Raw genomic sequence first — 17,912 nt, 5'->3', positions numbered from 1 at the left:
ATGTTCAGCGTCTTTGCAGAACTAACGGAAAGTTGGAACTCAAGGAGCTTCATCGGGCGCTCGAGAGCCCCTGAAGGACCTTTAATGTGGGACAAAAGTCTAAAATCCTTGATGGGGCTCTATTCAGTGCCTGATTAGAAAACATACACATTCAATGGATTTGTCGTCTTAATTTTATGCAAATTACTGAAATCCAAATCAATTCATATGTCATAACTATGCAAATGAATTTAAAATTTTATATATATATCATTTACTTTCAATGAAATTAAGGTCAGGACTCAGAGGTGCCAATTTATGTGTGAAAATGATTCTTCATGCTCTCTGAACCATTCTTTCACAATTTTAACCCTGATGAATATTGGCATTGTCATCCTGCAATATGGCCTAACACTCCATCTGTTACGGTTTAAAGAACTGTTCACAAACATATAACATGCTAGAAACATAATAATCACTGTAATAATGATCCATTCATAGATTCTTAAGTATTTGCCCATTCAAATCCAAATAAATATAATATATATATACACACACACAGTGTTTTTAAAGGAATAACTGGACTGACAGTAGAATATTCATTTTAAAGTCTTGCTTTTTTCAGTATACAATAGTAATATTTAATTTCACACAGCAGTGTCCTTTCTGTTTGTTTACATGTTGCTTAATAAAGTTACATTGAGAACACTAAAACAAGCTCAATTTACAGTCTTCTGTCATTAAAATATCAAATGAGTTCAAATACTCAGGGCTTCAGCACTCTAAATCATAAATATATTGTAATATAATGCAATTTATTCAACTGAATCATCTATGTAGTGCTATGAAAGTTCTGAACAGCAATGTCGACTCCAGATATCCCACCTATTTTCAAAACGGGACCAAAGTGAATCTTTGAAACAGAAAACAGAAGCTACAATGATGATTTCAGGTTTGTTCTTCAGTGTGTTTCTTCTGGTGGTTCTGAAAACCCCCTAAATAAGTGAATCTCTCGCCGCAGATGGAGCAGCGGTAAGGTTTCTCTCCTGTATGAACTCGCTCATGGACCTTCAGGACGTCTGATCGAGCGAAAGTCTTGTCACACTGAGAACACTTGAACGGTCGTTCTCCCGTGTGGATCCTCTGGTGCTTCTGTAGGTTTGAGATCTGACTGAAATTCTTCCCGCAGATGCAGCAGTCGTGAGGCTTTTCTCCCGTGTGCAGATGCTGATGAATCCGGTAATGCCGCGGGTCGGAGAAACTCTTCCCGCAGTCGGAGCACAGGTACGGCCTCTCTCCGGTGTGAATCCTCTCATGACACTGCAGCTGAGAAACCTGTCGGAATCGTTTCTCGCAGTGTTTGCACTGATACGGCTTCTCCTGAGTGTGTGTTCTGTGGTGTGTCTTCAGAGCAGTTGAGTTCCCAAAGGTTTTCCCACATTTGCTGCACTGGTACGGCCTCTCTCCGGTGTGAACACGCACATGCTTCTTCAGATGGGGCTTGTGGTTGAAGCTCTTCTCGCAGTGAGGGCACTTGTACGGCTTTTCACCCGTGTAGGTTCGCTTGTGAAAATCAAGATTCCCTTTGCTGCTGAAACACTTGTTGCACTCGCTGCAGTGGAAAGACTTTCCGCCAGTGTGCGTCTTCATGTGAACTTTCAGATTAGAAGACACGGAAAACTGCTTCCCACACTGCTCGCAGCGAAACTTCTTGTGCTCTTTTGAATGATGTCTCCTCACTTCCGAGGAAGGAAAGCTGATATTGCATCTCCTGCAGTCTTTCTGTTCTGTGGGTGTTCTCTCGTGTCTTGCTAAATTTATCCGCAAGCTCAACGTTTTCCCGCAGGTCACGCAGGAAAAACTCTTGGCTGTCGGCTTATCTTTTGATGTCGAGGCCATTTCTTCATCTCCACCATTCTCATCTGAAAGGAACAAAACGGTAATACAATTTCTAACTGTAATGAAATCACACATAAATTATTTCTATATCAGGCTAACTTCTGAGCTCCAGACATGACATGCAGACAAAAATATATATTGTGGAAATTAATTAAGAATTATTCATTTATTTCCCCCGTTTTAGTAAATTGTGGCCACATTATACTAGTTCGTTCCCTCGTTTGGCTTTAACTAAAACAATGGAAACAAAATCATTACAACGTGGCCACAATTTACTAAAACAAGGGTAAAATTCTTAATTTGTGGATATTATCAATCATAATTATCAATCATAATCATGTTGGCACAAACTGATGACCCATTTCACCACATTTATAATGTACTTTGTACATGCACCATGACTAATAAATGACATTCAACAAAAGGTAGAAAGGAAGGAAGAAACACACCTGGAGTAACCTCATCCTCCTCCTCCTCCTCATGACTCTGCTGTTGTTCCTCTGCTGTGGTTTTTTCTCCTCTGCTCTCTATCAGGTTCCTGCAGTCCACCAGTTTGACGGAGCACATCTTCAGCGGCGTCTGCAGCATCTGCTGTTCTCCAGCGTTACAGTCAGAGGTTTGATCAGCGGATCCATGATCCTGAGCGTCAGTATAACACAGTAAAGTGAGGCTGAGCTCTGAGTCCTGTGTGTCTCTGGATCTCCAGAGTGAATCCTGAGCTTCTGTCCCGTCAGTCACACACACTGAAACCTTCTCCAGATCCTGACAAACACAAATAAACAACAACCTGTTGATATTAGACTCATTACTCAGCAGTTATCTCTAGTGGTTATATTGGTGATTAGATACTGTTGGTTTAATTTGAGATGTGCATAAGAAGTGAGAAGCTAACAAAACTTTGGTTTGATTGATCTGAAGGATGAAACGAGCCGCTCAAACCTCTCTGTTGGGTTTGTCTCCTCTTTCTCTCAGCTTTGCCTCCAGTGACGCCACCTCTTTCTTCAGCTGACAGATTTCACTGATGAAATCCTCAATATCCAGCATGGACAGATCAGTTCCTACTGATTTACAGCAGATCACATCCATCTGCGCTTTCATGCTCAACATCTGAACACAAACACATCATTTTTTTTGTTTTTAACGGACTGATAAAACTCAAAATGAGAGCAGAACTACACAGAAATGATCTGTTAATAAATAAAATGACTTTCTATTTCAAGTAAATGCTGTTCTTTAAAAACTTTCTATCCATGTATTCAACACTGATAATAATCATAGATGTTTCTTGAGCAGCAAATCATCATATTAGAATGATTTCTGAAGGATCATGTGACACTGAAGACTGGAGTAATGATGCTGAAAATACAGCTTTGATCACAGGAATAAATTACACTTTACTATATATTCACATAGAAAACAGCTATTTTACATTGTAATAATATTTCACAATCTTACTGTATTTTGATCAAATAAATGCAGCCTTGATGAGCAGAAGAGACTCTTCAAACACTTTAACAAATCTTAATAATTCCAACCTTTTTACCTATAGTGGGGCATGTTGTCACAGCCGTAGCTGCTGTTTAACATCACTGACTAGAGAAGAACACTTTCTAGAGTAGCAAAAAAGTCATCTTCCACAGTGTATGCATGTAAAATGTGTCATATTTAATCACTGTCAGCAATAATTTACACCGTAATACAGCTGTGAAACAGTTCATGAAACAGCAACAATGGAAAAACAAACAAAAAACCTTGTTGATTTGAACGAAACTGTATCAAAAGAGAGCAGAGTGTGTGTGACTATAGAAGACAAAGAGATTCTGGAGTAAGGAGAGTTAATGTTTGAGATCAAGGTCCTGCTTCTCTCTTTTATCCAAGGACTAATCGCAGGCGAGCCAGTCGATACGGCAGCCATCCGTCTCCAGTGTGGGTTTTGGGTGGCAGAGCGACGGGTCTGGTGAAGGACACGAGGGATCGGGAGTATCATGTGTCGAGTCCGAGCCATTGGACACAGGAGCGACCGGACAGTCCGTAACAAGACTTAGTTGGTCAGACACATTTGGGTTGAGGGGGAAAACCCCACAGGCTTTGAACCCGGCCGTGATGTTGTCCGCAGTGGCCGCCTGTGGCAGCGCCGTCGCAATGATTCCCGGAATATGATGGATCGTGACACTCCTCCCCGGGCTTCCCAGTATCCAGCTGTCAATGGCCGCGTTGATGCACTGCTTGAGCGGGCCGCAAACCGAGCGCTCCAGGTGCGGCGGGAAGGACAGCGCCACCACGCCATTGGCTTTGGCGAAGTTGAGGCCATCGATGGACAGGTGCGAGACGTGGATGTCCAGGAGCAGGAGGCAGGGTCTCTGCAGGGAGCATTTGGTCTGTCGCACGAAATGCCGTAAGAAGTCGAGGAACTGCTCCTCCCGCATCCATCCGCTGATATGTGCGCCGCCGGAGCTTCCAGTGGGCGCGCCCGTGAGGAAGTGCTCCCTAAACTGCACCCGAGGGAACACGAAATAGGGCGAGATCCCGCCGCCGCTGGCCGAGACGACGCAGGCGACGCTCACGAGGGGCCCGCGGTCAGGAGATGTCACAGATCCTGTCTGCTTCCTGGCCACCACTCGATCCGGCCTCTGGGCCGTCGTGATTCCCGTTTCGTCCATGATCCAGATGTCCTCGGGCTTAAAACAGTGGCGCTCCATCAGCGCCTTGAGTTTTCCGTAAAACATCTCTTTGTTAAAGGCTCTCGCTAGACTCGCCGGCTCAGGCGTCCTGACGGACAACAGCGGGTGTCGCTTTAAAAACGCGGCGAACCAGTCGGCGCTGGCCTGTTTGTTCTCCCTCCAGGACGGCGGCATCTGCAGCTGCTGGCCCTTGGCCAGTTGATACGAGAGTTTCCGGATGGCCTTCGGCGGGAGCGCGTGATAAACGTCGGATGCCATCAACACGTAGGAGACCAGCTCCGCCTCCAGCTCCGGACTGAAGACTTGCCTTGCGCCGATGAAGCCCACCGTGCAGCTGGGATGCTCCGCGCTTCCCTCCACCTCCTCGCGGGGGATTTTGGTGCAGTAGCGGGCGAGCGTGCGATAGTTGATCCCAAACTCCTCCGCGGCGCCGCGGATGGTCTTCTTGAACACCAGCACCTGCCGGACGGCCTTCAGCATGGTCTCCGGCGCCGTACTCGCCCGGTTGGTCTTCCTTTTATACGTTCTCACCATGACAGCACTGGAAAGGGAACAAACGGCTCATTTTTCATATAAACGAACACAAAATTACAAATGAAATATGCTGGACTTTTATTCCCTACAGAGTGACACTGGCTAACCTCTACTGAGCATGTGCAGAGTAAGCGAAACCACTATTTTTGGTTATATCTTTTAATTGACTATATTTACTAGTATATTAACACATCAGCGAGTCAAGCAAAGTGCTGTTTCTTCTTTGCAATGATAATAACAACAACAATAACAAAGATGTCTGACCTTTGTGTGAGCAGCTTCTCTGTGTCCGTCACAGTCTTCGGCTGATCTTCAGAGTGGTCATGTGACCCCGGTCCTGCCGCCACTTAACAGACACAACGAAAACCAGTTCAACCCAGTCCACAGAGGACTTAACCTGCCACCTAACTAGTGCTAACTCTAGTCCACAGCAGGGATAGAGAAAATACGATAATGTTAAATATGTATACATGATTACATACGCAAACGTGAAGACGTCAGATATATTTATTAGTGAATATTAACTTACAGGATATATCCTAGGCTAACAAATATTGTGGGAACAGTGATTTGCAAAGTTGCAACATTATTTAAAAGGTTAAATTAATGTTAAATTAATGTCTCATAAGCTTATTTTTACTCACAAATAACATTATTTTGAACATTTATTTTTAATATTCTAAGAACGTTAAAGTTCAGCAAATATCAATAACATCAGGATGTTCCAAGAACATTTTCTGTCAAAATTATGAGAATGTTTCCAAGTTAAAACATCATACAGACGCTCGAAGAAGTGTTTTTCTTCAACATCATGAGAACAAATATCGTTAATGTTGTAAGAAAGTTCTATAAATGTTATTTTAGAACATTTTATCTTAACATAACATTTACAAAACGTTGTTGGAAACGTTCCCTGCTAGCTGTGATTGTCACGTGACTTTATAGGGGGAAAATGAAGCAAAGTTCAACCTTTCTGTTAAAATTTACCTTTGTTACATAAATGACTCTAAATGTATGTCAGTGTGTTTTATGTTCACCTGTTACCCAACACATACATTAACAGATGTTCGCATACTAGAATTTATAGGGGGCAAAATTCACACAGATGTGTTTGAAATACAAAAGCTCTGCTTAGTTTTCATTTGTACTTCAGTTTTTACTCGGTCCTCAGTTTCTGAGCGTGTGACAACTAGCCCCGGTCACTTCTACAGTATTACCTCCATCATTAACACATTTACGTTCAGTCGCTGGATTTAATAAGTTAATATGTGTGAGGAATTAAACGTGACACTGTCAGACTTCTGCTAGTTTATCCTGAAACTGTGAATGAAACCGCCCGGTACAGAACAACGACATGCGGCAAGAATTGCTCTGTTTACGGTCATTAAAGCACTAAAGTGATAAAAACATCAATCATATTAGAACATCATAAACAGATAAAATAGAAAAAACACGCACCAGCGGAGCGTTGAAGCCGCGAGGACTCGATCTTCCGCGGGGATCAAGCAGTCACAGCGCCCTCTGCTGCCCCGGATGAATCGATCTTCACCGATTATTCCCAGTCCGCTTCAAGACTTCCAGAGTTACTCCTCCATCTGGACAAAACATCTCCAGTACTTTTCCAAACGGATACAGCAGACAAAGTACAGTTTTTGGCAATACAATGGCTGTGGAGGACACCGCTGTATGTGATCGTACTGTTACTGGTTATATTGTAGTCCATAAATGATGTTGGACATGCGAGATTCGCAAATTTAGGGACCGTCTCTAAAGTTACAAACGACATACATACATTAATAGCATTTAAAGAGAATGACAGTCACAAAACCAACTATAAAGTGTTCGTGTAGGTGTTTCATAGGGGTGGCTCAGAAATCTTCATTATTTCAACATAAAAATGAGTTTGACTAAAATGTACTGGACTGTTTATTGCCTACACTACAGTCTATTTATACTTGATTGTAATTGAGATAGTAGTGAATTAGATCATGGAATACTGCGTGAATTTGACCTTTTTAATTCCTCACGTCCACAATAGTATCCAAACGGGCTCACACTAAAGCTCAGCTTGCTCAGTCAGTTTGTTCTGGTTCTCAAAACCCCCAACAGCTTGTTCTGCATTGCTGCATCTTCATGGATGAGACATGCAGATAATTACTGTAGTTCAAAGATTATAGTTCAAAGATTATTCAACCTTCATTGGATTTTATACAATCAGTGAAGTCTTCAACATTTCTGAGTTTGTTTCAAAAGCTTGTCAGCGTCTGATGCTCATTTGTCTTGTGCCGGGCACTGAGGCGAAGTTGGAGTGCATGTCCGAAAAGTCTGCCATTTTTTGTGGTCTTAAAGAGATGGTTCTGATGGTTGAGATCTTGTCAAGAAAAAAGGAGACAGAAACAGCAGTTGTGAGCGGCCACCCCTAACTCTGCCCCTGGTGTCAGGTCAGGTTTGATGCACACCTTTAGATATCATCAGTTCTTTTAATTATTTCATTAGTAGGACATCTATTTTTTGAAGAAAACCTATAATTCCAATATGGGTAATTTTGACCCCCTTTACACTCTAAAAAACACTGAAAAACATTGCAATTTGGGCTGGGTAAATATAGGATTAATTTTACCCAGCAAGTTGGGTTGTTTATTTAACCCAGCAATGGGTTGATTCATTTTTACTATAAAAACTAGCTTATTTTTTTCTTTTACTTCAAACATGAATTAATGTTTACGGATTAACTTAAATCCTCTAAACTTTTTTTAAATACTTTTTTAAATACTTGCATGATAATTCCTTTATTTTTGATCATATTTTATAGTATAGCATATTTTATATCGTTTTTAATACATATTGCCTACATTTAAGCTCATTTAACAAATATTAGAAGTAAAAATTAAACATTTAGAAGTAATTCAACTATAATCGATCAGTGTCTGTTGTCCTGTTTCCACCGTAACGGCACTGGATCCCGTGCCGGAGATGACTCATGTTCGGCGGGGGAACTGATAACTTCAGACCGCCGCCTGCGTTTCATGCGTTTCAAAAATGCTGTGACTGACTCCATAACCTGTCCATAAATAGTCAGTGTACAATTCTGAGAACATATTTGAACATCCTAAGTTTTTATATTCTGTATCTTTTTGAATAAAATCATAACATTTTATGCAAAACATCAGGCGTTTCCATCAAGCGGAAAAACACGTGACACTCGTTTAGCTGACTCATATCGCGCTTGTATGTTGCTTTGCATAAAATTAAACGATATACAGAACAATAAAGAATTTCTAGATAAAATAAAACGTACACAAACCTGTATTTTACTGAAGACATGCACTGACGGAGCTGCACTGCTCTCTCCTGAAGAGGGCGCAAAAAGCCTACGATAAATAACTTAACCCCTGGGTTGTTACGTCTGACCCAGGATCTGGGTAACGCAAAAACGACCCGAACACTGGGTTGTTACGTCTGACCCAGGATCTGGGTAACACAAAAACGACCCGAACACTGGGTTGTTACGTCTGACCCAGGATCTGGGTAACACAAAAACTACCCAAACACTGGGTTGTTACGTCTGACCCAGGATCTGGGTAACGCAAAAACGACCCAAACACTGGGTTGTTACGTCTGACCCAGGATCAGGGTAACACAAAAACTACCCAAACACTGGGTTGTTACGTCTGACCCAGGATCTGGGTAACGCAAAAACGACCCAAACACTGGGTTGTTACGTCTGACCCAGGATCTGGGTAACACAAAAACTACCCAAACACTGGGTTGTTACGTCTGACCCAGGATCTGGGTAACACAAAAACTACCCAAACACTGGGTTGTTACGTCTGACCCAGGATCCGGGTAACACAAAAACTACCCAAACACTGGGTTGTTACGTCTGACCCAGGATCTGGGTAACGCAAAAACGACCCAAACACTGGGTTGTTACGTCTGACCCAGGATCAGGGTAACACAAAAACTACCCAAACACTGGGTTGTTACGTCTGACCCAGGATCCGGGTAACACAAAAACTACCCAAACACTGGGTTGTTATGTCTGTTACTCAGTCAGTTTGTTCTGGTTCTGGACTGAACCCAAAAGATTTTTTAGAGTGTATGCATTGGTAAAGGTTTTTTTGGTTCATGCATTCTAGGGTTAAATATCAAAACCTCTAATCATACCTGACACCAAGATGAACTCTTTACAGTTGGTTGTGTGTGACTATGAGTCATTCTCTTCAAATGCTATTCAAGTTAGAAATGTGTATACCAATGTCATATGTACCTTTAGAGACGGTCTCTAAATGTGCAAATATCAAACATCAAGCCAGCTTTAGTTGGCACTGAATAAGAACAGCACACTCTGGCCCACATAAACTAGTAAAGAATTGCTGAGGTTGCTGCCCTATGAACGATGATTACGACCAATCACACATGATGCAGATAACAGTGATCTTGTTGCTCTTGCTGTGAAGCAAAACTGCAGTGAACTCATATTCCCTTTCTCTGGTTTATAAAGAGTCATGCTATGATGCTTTGAAGTGACCGCAGGTTCGAATCCCAATCCGCCCGTCTCCCTCTTATTGTTTATCTTCCACCTGAAGTCTGAAGCTTACGTGTTGAGTCATATCTCATTCATCGTTCATCATGCTGTGTAAAAGTCAAGCAATCGGCCTCTTATCAGAGATCATTAGTGTCCCTAAGATAAGCATTTTCACCATTAATGGAATATCCCATTATAATAATAAAAAAACAACAACATAACACTTTGATAGCTTTCACTTTATGATTTAAAATGCTTTCATTAATAACTAATAATCTGTTGAGCAGTATAAAATATTATAGTGTTTTTTTTATTGTTCACAGATTCACTGATCATTATGTGCACAAACTAAATATATTTAGACATTTAAACACCCCAAAAAAGCAAGTATTTCAGTGTGATTATTTTAACATACTTAATGTACCTTTATTGGCGACTTTATCAAGACTTTTGGTTTGCCGAGCAACAGCAGATCAGAAAGTATCTGGGAAACCTGTTTGAAAACAGTCGTTATTTTCCTCAGATTGCAGCTGGAGCAGGAATGACTTGACCTGTAACGTCTAACAGGTTTCATAGCTGTGACCTGCTCCCACATTCCCAGGAGAACATGCCCAGGCCTGCCTCGGGAACGACTGTGTGCTCATAAACACGTAGCGTGACAACAGCGCAACCTGAGACCTCTAAAACACAATCCGCATCAGTCCTCCTCCTCCTTTGTTCCTGGATTGAATGGGAAACACAGAGTTGTTTGAAATGTGGGCTGGTCTCAATCATGTGAGATTTAGTGTGAAAAACCAACTGCATTTTGGTGAAACTGTTTTCTGTACAACTATCTCATTCCCAATCCTCACTGGCTCACACAATGGTTTCGTGGAAATAATGTGAGCTCTCACAGATGTCATGATTGACTCTGCAGTAATTAATGTACACATGCTGATCTTATCGAGCTACTCCTCCTACACAGTAATTACAAGGCGATGATGTGTACAGTACCATACCTTCAACAACTGACTGATAGAAGCTGAAACATGATGATTTTCCAGGAAAGACGACCCATAAAATGAGAGGCGAATGCGATCACCCGTATTTTTAAAAACACACGCTACCTTGAACTAATAAGACTCAACCAGCCTGAAAACATGCTGAATATGCCACATGCAGATGGCTTAAAGTGATGAAATAAACAGCTTATCCTAGCAAATACGTCCTCAGATTCACACTGACAGAACATCTAGAATCATCAGATACTCAACGTCAGCTCTGTGAATACAGAACACTGATCAGATTTTGCTCTGTTTGCTTTAGTTTCATTTAGCTAGAGAGTCAGTGCAGACGAAACACATCTGAGAAACATTTGCTCTCCATTCAGTCTCAGTGCCGCCCAGAGCAAACCATTATTCCAGGAGATCATGTGATTTCTCTTTCCTCTGGGATTTATGACTTCAGCTCTGAGAAGCGAAAACAACAGTCAGAACCTGTGATATCTGAGGGAAAGAAACACAGAACAACAAGAGAGTTAAAAACCCAAACTTCTGGAGCTTGGAGCAGAAAGTTGTTTGATGAATTGTCTGGTCAGAGGTGAGCCGTGACGCCGTGGGTGTGTTTATCAGTGTGTGCAGAGGTTGAACGCGCTCCAGCTCTTTGTGTTTGCGTGTTCTGCATTGGTTAATGTGTAATCCAAGAGCTGAATAAAGCTCCTGCTCCTCACCGTGTGTGTTTGTAGTCTGAGCGTCCTGGGATCAGAAATCATGAGCTACAGTCTGTTCTTCTCAGCTGAAACATGGGCTCTGCTCATCCTGTTTGTGGCGCTCCTGTTCATGTAAGTGACTCGTGACACTCTACTAAACTCAATAATTAGTTCTGGTTCTAGAATCTGAATAAAAATGATTCGATAAGCAACTCATTTGACTCATATGAAGAAATGCAGGACCATTTACAGTAACTGTGTCAGGTGACATTCTTCTGTCTGAAGGACAGTTTAACCGTTAAAAAATCTAATGCTGTATGTGTCATAAGATCTGTCCAAAATCACAGGGAATGTTCTCAGAACGTTCCGGCAAGGTTATGAATCAATGTTCTTCCAGTAACGTTAATAGAACATTCGTTCAAAGTTGTCTGGTCTTTAATAATGTTCTTAAAACATTAGCACAAAAACATTATTTATACATCGTTCATGGAACCTTTTTTTTCTTTCGGACATTCATCTACCATCTTTTAAATGTCACTACTTGTTTCAGAACGCTCAGAGAAGATTCTAAAGTAACGTTCCCATAATGTTTGTGGAATGATAAGATGGAATTTTCCTTTAACATTGGCATAGCCAAGAAAAAAACTGGATTTTGAACATTCAGAGTACATTCAGAAACAAACAACATTTTCATAACGTAATAAGAACATTAGTGAAACATTCACAGAGCATATTTTTGTTGGCTGGGATGGTTTTGTTCAAATGGTTTTGTCACTTCCAGATATGGATACTGGCCTCACAGTCACTTCAAGAAGTTGGGAATACCGGGTCCCAAACCCCTTCCGTTCTTCGGAACGATGCTGAGATATAAAGAGGTGAGTTAATTTGAAAGCAAATACAGCACGAGTCTGATATTGTGTTTAACTGACCATTGGTCACATCTGGATCTTGATGATCTACTGGTTCTCCGTCAGTCCATCGCAGGTTAGTTAAAGATCCATTCGAATCTAACGTGAGCCATCAAACACACAGATGACACTATACACTAAAGGAACGCAAAAGATTTGTGAGCAAAGTTCCTCTCTCAGTGTTTTTGACTCTTCTGAACATGTCTAAATGTGAACTCCTCTGTCGTTGTGCTTTCAGGGGTTTCATAATTTCGATATGGATTGTTTCAAGAAGTATGGACGAGTCTGGGGGTGAGTGAGACTTCACTGATCAATCTCAATGAATCATCTGAAAGAATAATTTCAGAACATCTGAAACAGAAATGACTCACTGTTGTGTGTGTCAGTTTAAGATGAAATGACAAACATGTTTGAAGGTTCAACATTATGAGATCAGTAAGATCTGTAACGAAGAGCCGAGGATGACGGTCATAATGATAATGAAAGTGAATCAATCGTACAGTTATAATAAACTGAATGATTCTTCTGAATGTAATTTTTTTTCTGAATTGTTTGCGTTTCTCACAGTATCTACGATGCGAGGCAGCCTGTTATGTGCATCATGGATCAATCCATCATCAAAACCATCCTGATTAAAGAATGTTACTCTCTCTTCACCAACAGAAGGGTAAAATCACCATCATCATTCTGAAATGAAATAGTTTTGAAATACTACGGAGCCCTTAGGGGGGGGTTGCATGCGAACACAAAGTTTCCCTGGGGAACACAAAAGTTATGCAAGCAAACGTACAGTTTCTTGGCGGAACGCAAAAGATTTGTGAGTGAATGCAAAGTTTCTCTAAAAAATGTGTTAGACAACACAACGTTTCTTGGTGAATGCAAAAGATTTGCAAGCAAATGTAAAATTTCTCGGGGAGCAAAAGATTTGTTAGAGAACGCAAAGTTTCTCTAGGAATTCAAACGTTTTGCGAGTAAACGCAAAGTTTCTATGTAAATGCAAAAGATTTGGGAGTAAACGCTAATTTTCTCTGGGAACAAAAAATTTGTTAGAGAACAAACTTTCTCAAGGGAGCAAAAGTTTCTCTGGGAGCAAAAACATTCTCAGAGAACGCAAAAGATTTGGGAGCAAACAAAGTTTCTTGGGGGAAGGGAAAAGATTTGTGAGAGAATACAAAGTTTCTTTGGGAACACAAAAGTTTTGCAAGCAAACACAAAAAGTTTCTCAGGGGAACGCAATAATTTTACAAGGGAATGCAAAGTTTCTCTGAAAATGCAAAAGATTTGTGAGCGAATGCTTTTCTCAACCAACACAAAAAAATGGCGAGTGAACAAAGTTTCTCAGAGAACGCAAAAGATTTGCAAGCGAACGCAAAGTTGCTCTAAAAAAAATTTTAGAGAACACAACGTTTCTTGGTGAATGCAAAAGATTTTCGAGCAAACTTAAAATTTCTCTGGGAGCAAAAAATTTGTTAGAGAACGCAAAGTTTCTCGGGGGAACGCAAAAGATTTGTTAAAGAACACAAAGTTTCTATGTAAACAAAAGATTTGAGAGTGAATGCAAAGTTTCTCAGCGGAAAACGATACTTTTACAATACAACACAAACTTTCTTGCGGAACGCAAAAGTGAGCGAATATTCAATAGTTTTATATATAGTTTTTCCTCCCATCTTTTATCTCTGTAAAATACAAAGGTACTTCAGCATAAAATTACATTGTTTAAATCGAAATAATAATAAATATAAATCCTTTTTATTAATCATTTGAATGTGTTCAGGCCAGTGGAACAATGTGTGTCAGAGTCTGTGCTTGTGTTGTCATTTTATCTTCACTGCGTCCACTTTTGTCCTCTGATCTGGCAGAACTTTCGTCTGAACGGGCCGCTGTACGACGCCGTGTCCATCGTTGAAGACGACAACTGGAGGAGAATCCGCAGCGTCCTCTCGCCCTCCTTCACCAGCGGGAGGTTAAAGGAGGTCCGTGAGTCTATCTGGATCATTCTCACGCTAACAAGTGTTACAGCAGCAGTAACTACAACACATATCTGAAGCGTTATATAAAGGCTGTACAAACAAACAAACTCAGTTTGAGATGAATGACTCATTTGAACTGAACTACAGGATCATTCATGCTGAGGAGGATGTGTGTTTGATTCCCTTCATAATAAATATCAAACATTACCTGTGTGTGATGAAGATGTTATGATGAAGACTCACTCTTCTCATTCTAGATGTTCGGCATCATGAAGACACACTCTAAAATTCTAGTTGAGAATCTGGGGAAGTCAGCAACACGAGGAGAAAACGTGGATATTAAAGAGTGAGACATGTTGCATAATATCACAAACAGCTTCTCGTTATCTGAAGAGATAAGAGCGGAGCTGCAATAATATCACTATAATTACAAGAGCAAAGGTGCTCAAATTCCTCACCAATCACCTTTAATAACCTCATAGAGAGAGGAAATATGCACTAAATATATGTTTATCAGATATTAATAGCTTTCTCTTACCTGCATGTGTTCAGGTTCTTCGGTGCGTACAGTATGGATGTGGTGACCAGCACGGCGTTCAGCGTGGACATCGACTCTCTCAACAACCCCAAAGATCCATTTGTGACCAACATTAAGAAAATGCTGAAGTTTGACTTCCTGAACCCTCTGTTCCTGATCAGTGGTAAGGACTCAACTAGTCCTGTCAGTTAAACACACTTCAGAAGCTAACGGAGAAAAACAAAGTCTCTACAGAACTACAGATAACTTTGAATAAACGTTCCATTAATGTGACCAGAAGAACGATTGTTCGTGACTTTGAGAGAACCTTGCCAGAACGTTCTGAGAACATTCCCTGTTAAGACCTTTTACAATTTCTTCTGTAGCTTTATTTCCTTTCGTCATCCCCGTCCTGGAAAAAATGGACTTTGCCCTTTTCCCGACATCTGTGACCGATTTCTTCTACGCTGCCTTACAGAAGATCAAGTCTGAAAGAGTGGCCAACGACCACAAGAAGGTACAACAAACACTTTACACAAACAACAACATAGTCACGATGTCTTAAACCACTGTTCTCAATTCCTGCAGAAGAGAGTTGACTTCCTGCAGCTGATGGTCGATTCTCAGACGGCAGGGAAAACTCAGCACGACGAGGAACACACAGAGAAAGGTGAAGCATCTCAGATGGTTAACCATAAAAAAAGAGCTTTCTACTATGTTTGAAGACACATACCTTAAACCGTGTCCTGTGCAGGTCTGAGCGACCACGAGATCTTATCGCAGTCCATGATCTTCATCTTCGCCGGTTACGAGACCAGCAGCAGCACTTTGATGTTCTTCTTCTACAATCTCGCAACCAACCCAGAGACCATGAAGAAACTGCAGGAGGAGATCGACGAGACCTTTCCTGATAAGGTAGAACTCCATTGAAATGCTCGTTGGGATCAGTGTGACGAGTTGGAGACTTTAACCAGTGATTGTGTGTTGAAGGCCCCGGTGGACTACGAAGCCGTCATGAACATGGACTATCTGGATGCCGCGCTGAACGAGTCCCTCCGGCTGTACCCCGTCGCAGCTCGACTCGAGCGGGTCTGCAAGAAAACGGTGGACATCAACGGCCTCATCATCCCTAAAGACATGGTCGTCATGGTCCCAACCTTCGTCCTCCACAGAGACCCGGATTACTGGAGCGACCCCGAGAGCTTCAAACCAGAGAGGTCAGGATGGGTTTCTCCTGTTTCACTCATCATGAGTCTGCTGAAGCTACAGTTAAGCTGCACCAGCTACAATAGAGCGCAACAGTCGATTCTGAACGTAAAAATCCCATTCATTTTCTCCATAGGGGAAATGATTTTTAACGATAACTTATTAAAGACAGAACTTACTGTGAGCTACAAGGTTGTTCATCGTTGAAGCCGTCATCCCACATTATTTCAACCTATTTTTGAGCGGGATTCCTGGTAAGAAACTACCTTACCCATGAAACCCAGAGAAGTCTCCACCAATCAGGGAATCAAAATAACCAAACATTACTGTAAGAATGTTTGTTCATAACTTTGCTAAAACCTTGCCAGAACATTGGGGAAGTTCTGAGAAAGTTCCCTGCTAGCTGGTTGGCTTGGTTCGTGAATTATAATAACTCTCTATAGAAAATATCTGTAAAATCCCTATGGAAAAAATATGTCCGGAACCAAGGCTGCTGAAAACACGGCACTGTTGCACTAGGAACACAGCATAGCTAACTACATTCAAGCTTTCACTTCTGACACAAAAACAGTGAAGGGTTTTGTGTTATGAGAACAGCATTAAACACAGATGAAACCTGAAATTACAGCTAAAAGAGTTGGTTGTTTAGAGTAACTGTCCGTGTAAATACTTCAAGCCAACATGACCTTTTCCTGCCTTATTAACAGGTTCACTAAAGGAAACAAGGAGTTGATTGACCCCTACATGTACATGCCATTCGGCCTCGGACCCAGGAACTGCATCGGGATGAGATTTGCTCAGGTGACCATGAAGCTGGCCATTGTGGAGATCCTGCAGAGGTTCGACGTCTCCGTGTGCGAGGAGACACAGGTGAGCAGACGGATTGGGTCTCTGGTAGCAGGAGGACGTGTGTTCATTCGTTCGCTAACACTGACCTTCTCTTGCTCTTCACAGGTTCCTCTGGAGCTCGGCCTCAATGGTCTACTGGCTCCCAAAGACCCCATCAAGCTCAGACTCAAGCCTCGGACAGCGTCAGACATTTGTAATAACAACAAATCGTAACGCAGCTCATCCGCTGCACGCTTCTCTTTCAGTCCGAGGAGAAGGTTTGATCGGTCTTTTAAAATAAAAGAATAGACGTAGTCTCTAGTCTTCAGTGAAGAGGAAGATTCGACTCTGAGGTTCTCGGGAGCTTTTGGACTCGGGTTTATAGCAACTTTACTTTAGTAGAGAGCGGGAACGCTGATGCCATGAGATTCATGTTTAAGGTTTTTACTTTGTGATGATTGAGAGAACAGAAGAAATGAGACTAAACTGTTAAGAAATTATATGGAAATGAGAATAAAGTTTATCAAAGAAATCAAAGTCTGCAGAAATGTATCCAATGTGTGTGTGTGTGTGTGTCATGTCTATCAAACGCACTTCATTATATAACACAACCTTACATTATGGTTTAAAAGGATAGTTATTTTTATTTACTCACCCTTCTAATGCCGTATGACCTTATTTTTTTGCAGACCATAAAAAAGAGAATCAAAGGGATCATGACATGACAAATCAAATTTGCCTTGATCTTAAAACACCCTCCTTATTATAAACAAAGCATTTATTTAATCAAGCTCCAAAAATGGATCTGTGAGGTTGAAATAATGCATTCGATTTGTGGTTTGTTTTTCACGCATATTCTCAACTACCGGACAACACGGTACAAGTCTCCTGGGATCATGCTTATGGAAGCCATTACATGCTTTTGTAAATCATAACCTCATAAAAAGTCTCATAAAGAAATTATGAGAAAATTCAACATTATGACTTTTAGTCAGTTAGCCATCGGAGATGTTTTGATATGGAGATAAAGGTTAGAATCATGATTATCCGGTAGTTTTATATAACAGCGTATTATATTATATTAGCTTTAGCATAGTATAATTGATTGTTTTTGGCATCTGATAGGATGTTTAGACCCAGAAACGGTGACGTCAGACTTAAAAGGGTTCACTGCC

The 17,912-nt window shown here is 41.2% G+C and overlaps 2 protein-coding genes across 3 annotated transcripts; one reads left to right on the top strand and one right to left on the bottom strand.

The window, feature by feature from the left end:
* Window positions 1–570: 570 nt before the first annotated feature.
* LOC127518147 (zinc finger protein 664-like) lies at window positions 571–8,565 on the bottom strand. 2 transcript variants are annotated; one of them, XM_051904511.1, is made up of 6 exons: window positions 6,552–8,565; window positions 5,358–5,439; window positions 3,422–5,100; window positions 2,818–2,985; window positions 2,328–2,640; window positions 571–1,901 (listed from the first exon to the last, which is right to left on the bottom strand). In XM_051904511.1, the coding sequence occupies exons 4-6, from the start codon at window positions 2,983–2,985 to the stop codon at window positions 928–930; spliced, it is 1,455 nt and encodes a 484-aa protein (XP_051760471.1). In that variant the 5' UTR covers window positions 3,422–5,100; window positions 5,358–5,439; window positions 6,552–8,565; the 3' UTR covers window positions 571–927. The 2 variants fall into 2 exon arrangements, with proteins under 2 accessions (XP_051760471.1, XP_051760479.1); XM_051904519.1 differs by lacking the exons at window positions 3,422–5,100; window positions 5,358–5,439 and having other exon boundaries at window positions 6,552–8,563.
* Window positions 8,566–11,180: 2,615 nt separating this feature from the next.
* On the top strand, window positions 11,181–17,289 carry LOC127518105 (cytochrome P450 3A30). Its single transcript, XM_051904459.1, has 14 exons — window positions 11,181–11,199; window positions 11,345–11,440; window positions 12,090–12,183; window positions 12,455–12,507; window positions 12,784–12,883; window positions 14,076–14,189; window positions 14,444–14,532; window positions 14,739–14,887; window positions 15,090–15,220; window positions 15,292–15,373; window positions 15,458–15,618; window positions 15,694–15,920; window positions 16,617–16,779; window positions 16,864–17,289. The coding sequence occupies exons 2-14, from the start codon at window positions 11,370–11,372 to the stop codon at window positions 16,969–16,971; spliced, it is 1,542 nt and encodes a 513-aa protein (XP_051760419.1). The 5' UTR covers window positions 11,181–11,199; window positions 11,345–11,369; the 3' UTR covers window positions 16,972–17,289.
* Window positions 17,290–17,912: the final 623 nt, after the last annotated feature.

The sequence above is a fragment of the Ctenopharyngodon idella genome, chromosome 1, assembly GCF_019924925.1.
Source record: "Ctenopharyngodon idella isolate HZGC_01 chromosome 1, HZGC01, whole genome shotgun sequence".
NCBI lineage: Eukaryota > Metazoa > Chordata > Actinopteri > Cypriniformes > Xenocyprididae > Ctenopharyngodon > Ctenopharyngodon idella.
The sequence above is the reverse complement of the archived record's forward strand: the minus strand, read 5'-3'. Positions and strand labels throughout refer to the sequence as shown.